The sequence below is a fragment of the Haemaphysalis longicornis genome, unplaced genomic scaffold, assembly GCF_048455015.1.
Source record: "Haemaphysalis longicornis isolate Haplotype H1 unplaced genomic scaffold, Haemaphysalis longicornis Haplotype H1 scaffold_7, whole genome shotgun sequence".
Classification (NCBI taxonomy): domain Eukaryota; kingdom Metazoa; phylum Arthropoda; class Arachnida; order Ixodida; family Ixodidae; genus Haemaphysalis; species Haemaphysalis longicornis.
In genome coordinates, this window is record NW_027526422.1 from 115,439,331 (window position 1) to 115,445,482 (window position 6,152).

The 6,152-nt window shown below is 46.8% G+C and overlaps 1 protein-coding gene across 2 annotated transcripts; it reads right to left on the minus strand.

Annotated features, from left to right (window-relative positions):
• Positions 1–3,072: 3,072 nt before the first annotated feature.
• On the minus strand, positions 3,073–5,598 carry LOC144146845 (alpha-(1,3)-fucosyltransferase 7-like). 2 transcript variants are annotated; one of them, XM_077678785.1, is made up of 2 exons: positions 5,237–5,598; positions 3,073–4,702 (listed from the first exon to the last, which is right to left on the minus strand). In XM_077678785.1, exon 2 carries the CDS (start codon positions 4,668–4,670, stop codon positions 3,228–3,230), a length of 1,443 nt encoding a protein of 480 aa, XP_077534911.1. In that variant the 5' UTR covers positions 4,671–4,702; positions 5,237–5,598; the 3' UTR covers positions 3,073–3,227. The 2 variants fall into 2 exon arrangements, with proteins under 2 accessions (XP_077534911.1, XP_077534910.1); XM_077678784.1 differs by having other exon boundaries at positions 3,073–4,677; positions 5,237–5,434.
• Positions 5,599–6,152: the final 554 nt, after the last annotated feature.

A 6,152-nucleotide genomic window follows, 5' to 3' on the forward strand; every position in this document is an offset into this window, starting at 1 on the left:
CATGACCGAAAGTTGCTACTTAAGAAATTAGAATTATACGGTATTCGCGGTAGGGTCCTTGAGGTTATTGAATCATACCCTGGCAACCGCCAGCAATATGTAAACATAAATAACTCGACTTCTTTAACAAAGCGGACATACCTTGGCGTACCACAAGGAAGCATATTGGGTCCCTATTTATTCAACATTTTCATAAACGACATTGTGTTAATCAGCTCTTCCGTAAAATTTATAATCTACGCGGATGACACGAGCTTGTTTTTAGCCAATGAAAGCTGCACAGATCTCATTAGCCGAGGCAATGAGATTCTAGCTAAACTGTGTGAATGGGCTTCGTCAAATGGCCTAATAATAAACCGTGAAAAAACCAAAGCTATTATTTTCCGAGCTAAAGGCAAACAAATAAATCCAATAAATAACTTGCATCTCGATGGCCGCCCCATAGAAGTTGTGAAAAGTTTCAAAACTCTTGGCGTGATATTCACAGAGCATATGCTCTGGGATTTGCAAACAGACCGGGTAGCAATGAAGCTTTCTAGAGTAATAGGATTTCTTTATCGAAATCGTGAGTTACTTCCCATTAAAACAAGGTTTATTATATACCATGCACTATTTCAATCATGTATTAGCTATTGTTTTTTAGTATGGGGTGCCACTACAATGTCAAACATCTCTAAACTTTCCCGACTGCAGAATAAAGTAATCAAAATAATAACCAATACTCCAATGGATCACTCGGTTGGTACTTTATTGAAACAATTCGAATTAATTCAGGTACAAAAACTGTTCGACTATCGCCTCTGTAAATCATTAATAAACGAGCGAATCCATAACACAAATACATTACTTAACTTGGCCAACTTGACTCGAAATAATTCTGTGTACAGCGTGAGAAACCCTGAACGCTGGTTTGTACCTACCAGCCGGACTAACTATGGGAATAATATGCTCAGCTCCATAACACCAAGATTACTCAACACTCTATATAAAAATGGTGTCGAAATAGAAAATGTAACCCCAAAGAACTTGTTAGCAGTGTTTCTTTAGTGATGCTCACCTTACTGCTTTTTTGTTACTTGCATTGCCCCTGCACTGTATTTTATAGAGTACTGTTTTTTGTCTTGTTATATATGCATACCGTCGTGCCATCTTCTTTGTATTGCGATTGTTTCTTTGTGTATTTCACTGCAATATTACGTTTTCTATATCTAGAATATACTACTTACACAAGTTGCATTCAAATAATGAACATGAAAATATTTGCTGCTGTATTTGCGTTGTACAAACTGTTGTCCAGGTCCATGGGGTTGGAGCTTTGTCAAGCTGCAGTACTGCAGCTTTTCTCCAACCCCCTGATGTACTTGTACATGAAATAAACTGAATCTGAATCTGAATCTGAATCTGAATGGTTATCTGGGACCCGCCGCGGTGGCTCAGTGGCTAAGGCGTTGCGCACGAGGTCGCAGGTTCGATTCCCGGCCGCGGCGGCCGCTTTTCTGATGGAGGCGAAAAGCAAAAACGCCCGTGTCTACGAGATTTCGGCGCACGATAGAGGTCCCCAGGTGGTCAAAATTAATCCGGAGCCCTCCACTACGGTGCGCCTCATCGCCTGCGTTGCGTCGGCGCGTTAAACCCTACAATCAATCAATCAATCGAATGGTTATCTGGCTTCGTCCTACAGAATTGAAGTGCCTTCCCAGCTTAATTTCGAGAAACAGGCAGTAATTAGGGGAAGTGCCGAAGACAGCGAGATAATGGCCGAAGTAAGCCTTGTTGGCTATGTTTGAGGCTCAAGTAAGACACGCTGCGGAAGAAAACGCATTAGTAGGGTCGCAGTCATAGAGTTATTAGTAATATATGCTAGAGGGAAATCTGTTGCTGCAGTAGCGGGCCGCCGTGGGCGGCGCCCTTGCTGCTAGTGACGTTCCTCGCCTACTTGGCTTAGCTAGCCATACGGCTTCTTTTTTGTCTCGAAGCCAAAATCATCGAAAAAAAGTAAAATGTTTTTGTTGGTCATCGTACGTGAAGCTTCTACATAATCACTGGCACATTAATCTTTTCGAGGTTCAATTTTATAATAACAAAGAAATTTTGATGAAGCTTCTACAGTAATAGTGTCGGTTCTTCGTAGCCGGAGCCAACGTTTGAGCCGGTTCATGAGCCATGCCAAGGACAAATGGAACGTGCCTGCCCGGTACATGACGGAACGCTCGCTGAAGCACGGGCTCCCCTAACAGTGGCGCAAGAGTGTATGAAAGTCTATGGTAGTAGGCGACAGGTTTAGCGTGGGCAAGGGCAATCGCCTTTCCAGAAATAAATTCCTAGCGGGAAACCAGCAAGGTGCACTTGGTAACCCGACTGCTTAATTTTGAGATTGTCATGGTATCCCTGTACCAATGCTACCGCGCCGTATAACGCTAGTAAACGTCGTCACGCTAAAATCTAATCCGCCTGCCACACGGCAAATTTAATGTCATTCCCATCGGATGTCTTTCCTTGAACGAAATGTTATTTTCTTGAAGTGCTCCTTTACGGCCAAATTTAATGTCATCTGCAAATGATGGCAGTTACGATGGGTAAAAACTTGCGTACAGAAAATATTTTAGTAAGCGCATCAATATTTTCGAAAACAAAGAAAAGAGCTTAAACACCTTTACCGCACTTTTGAATGCACTTTAAGCTGGCGCCCGCAACACTGGCTGAGGCTGGCCTGGTAGCGAGACTAGCGGTTTCATTTTTTACAGCCCTATGCGGCTTGTTTCACATGAACAAATAAATGACTAAAAATTATATGCCTGTAAAAATAACACAATGCCAGTGACGCTCTAGTCATCTTTTTTTGGGTGGGCATTCCCACCGAGTCTCTGAGGTCAAGATAATACATTTGCTTGAAGAACGCATTCGAATGGGCTCGACAAACTCATTCGGTCCCTAATGCAATTTTGATCGAAGGTCACATTGTCTCGTGTGGCAGCAAACAAATGTTGTTTTGAACAAATGACATTCGATGGGAATGACATTTAATTTGCGCGTGGCAGGGGTATTAATCTTCAAAAACTGCGCCGGAGACATGGTTCGGTGGTGTTTGCTCTTTATTATAAAAACATAAAAGGCCATGGTACAAAACGTTACAATGTACAGGCAACGATAAAAAACGCGCAGAAAGTAAAATGTGCACTTATAACAGAAACCAGATAAGCTCCAAAGCATACAAAGATGTCGGTGCGTCAACCATGAGGCATAAAGGTGAACCCCGGGTCGAGGCCATACAGCGGGCTCTCTGAACGGCACTTACTGCGGTTGTCTAGCCATTCTTTAACCTTACCATTCACGCCCTTACGCAGATTCCTTTCCCAGAGCGCGCAGCACAGGGGGCACATTTCGTCGTCCAAGTCGACTATCGCGCGGCCCTTCTTCCAGGAAAAGAAGGACTCGTACTGGCGAGGGTCGTCCAGGATTGACTGCAGGTGGCTTGAGAGTGGCACCGAAGGTTCGAGTTTCCCCGAACTGATGACGGAGTGAGGAGGCACGTCCAGGGTAACGTCGGGTGGTCCTAGGAAGACTGGGACGAGGTCGTATTTGAATGCCTCGAAGATCACGTCATACATACTGGAAAAACAGTCAGGGGACTTGAAGACCAAGATGAAGTGATACCGCGCAGCGACGTAAGCTACACAGACTTCTAGCGATGGGCAAACACCTTCCCCACATTGAAGCAACGCGTGCAAATGGAATCCGGCAGCGACAGTTCCTTCTCCAGTAGCGTTGGAACTGGAAAAGGCCGCGAAGTGGTCGATGATGTGGGCCTTGTTACACGCACCGACGATCAAAGCTGCGGGCCGACGCGGAGACAAATAGGTAATTGGTTCCGTTGCTGACGACGAGACAGGAGATAGGCGGAAGCGCCAGATCTTGCGGGGAAGACGCACATCAGCGTCGTCCCGGTAGGCCATAGTCCAGTTGAAGAGAGCATTAACTTCGCTATTTCCCAGCGATGTTTTTTTACTGTAGTCGTAAGAAAGCTGGCGCATCTTGACCGAAAAAACCCACACCTGATCCACGGTGCGCTCAGCGGGCAAGTCATACGCGTTCAAGTGATCGCCATTGAACACCACGGCGTCGCTGTGCCTGAGAAGGTCTCGGTTGTGTGCCACTTCGCAGCGCTCCGATACACCGCGTCTGGAAATCGCGGCGCAGTCAGCTATCCGTGCAATACTCACTGGGTCCGTTCCGTCGCCCACGTCAGGGGCGACCATAACACTTCGCCTCCACTTTTGGGCATGTGGGTTCCAGAGCAGTATCCGAGGCATGCGGTGGTGAGAAGCGCGATGTCGCCAGTGCACCGGATCCAGCGGAAGCACAGTCTCTGGGATTCTGATCTTCGGATGCACTTCTTCGTCCGGGTGAAACAGCCTGTGCCACTTCTGGTCCATTTTTTGCAGGCAGTCCACTTTTAAGCACCAATTAGTTAGCAACACACCGGCAAATGTGAAGACCACAACTACGAGTGCTGTCCAAAGTATGCAGCTGCATCGCGGGGGCAAGCCGAGCAGGCCGACGTCCGCCCTACGTTCTTCGGGGGGCGTGACATCTCCGTGGTTTCTGGCACGGAGCGGTATATCCTGGGCCAGGGGGTTCTCCCCTTCATCGTTGGGACGCTCATCAGCCATGGTGGAGCTAGAAAACACGATGAAAAAAAGCACTGCAATAGAAAATTTGGAGGCATGTGGTAAGGATGTAAATTCTATTGGCAAAACAAATTCGTTAAAAATCGGTGTGGAAGGCGGAAACTGTCGACACGGACAAGAGAATCGGAGACGGCGACATCGTTTCTTCTCTTGTTTCTGCCGATAGTTCGTACTTTCCACAACCATGATGTCATACCAACTCGTTAAAGCAGCCATGCCTAAATAACAGGCTAGAAAAGAAGAACGGAACATGTAATTGTTCAGGCTAACCCGCTGCGGTGGCTCAGTGGCTAAGGCATTGGGCTGCTGAGCCCTAGGACGGGGGTTCGATTCCCGGTCGTGGCGGCCGCTTTTCTGATGGATGCGGAAAGCGGAAATGCCTGTGTGTTCGAGATTACGGCGCTCTTTAAAGATACCCAGGTGGTCACAATTAATCCGGAGCCCTCCACTTCGGCGCGCTAAACCCCGCAATCAATCAAATGTTCAGCCTAGCTGCCAGGCTGAAGCGTGATGTAGTATTAGGAATGCGTTGTTGCATTAGAACTTACCCCTGTTCTGCAGTGGTCGCGGGCGGGAACGTACTCTTCCCTGCCTATGAAACGGCTTCTTAAATAACGAGCGAAGCGGTGGCGCCTGCAAGCGCCACCGCTTAACACAAGAAAACACAAGCGTTAACACAAGAAAAATGTGGGCGTTTTCATCTATCCGCGTCAGAAATACAACGATGTCTGGTGGTATCAGGCGAAAAGATAAAAATTTATACACCAAACTCTAGGCAACAGAGTTAAATGCCAGGATAGATTTCTTCCTTTTCATTTGCTTCGCGTGGCGCACTTTGGAAGGTGCAAAAACGATGGTGCAATTTTTCGTTTTCAACTGCTAACAAAAAAACAGTTACTACCGATTGCACCTAAAACGTTCAGCCTTATCAGGCTCTTTCACGCGTGTACGACACCGACACGTTTAGATCATTGTGCTTATATAGCGCTACTAACAACTGCGAGTGCTAGTTTCGCCGATACAGGCAGGTTGCGCCGATGTTTGCCGCGAAAGCAGCAGCGTCGATTTTTTATCATCACAGTTCGGGGCGTCATTTCTATGTGAAAGATGCCATGCTTACCACAGCCTGTGTTAATTCGGGGCGTCATTTCTGTGTTCACAGCCTGTGTTCGTAATATTCAATTTACGCAAGTGTCGGTGCCCTACCCGAGCACGACCGGCTCGAGCAAAACCCGCGATCTCACAAAGAAGGCATTAGGGCAATGTCATGATAAGAAGCGAGACGAAGAAATAGATTAAGTGGGGCAGATGACAGGTCGTTAATTGCTGCTATTGTAGCCGACCAATGTGATTTTATTAAAATGTCAGCATCACCACTCCGTGGATGATGGGGAGGGTGCGGAGTACGGGAATTCGAAATGACATCCTTGTTGCGCCTCGAGTGACATCTGATTTGCGCCCCCA

Bases quoted from the DNA above. Each gene is read 5' to 3' on its own strand.
- LOC144146845 (XM_077678785.1), bottom strand. From the start codon at position 4,670: ATGGCTGATGAGCGTCCCAACGATGAAGGGGAGAACCCCCTGGCCCAG.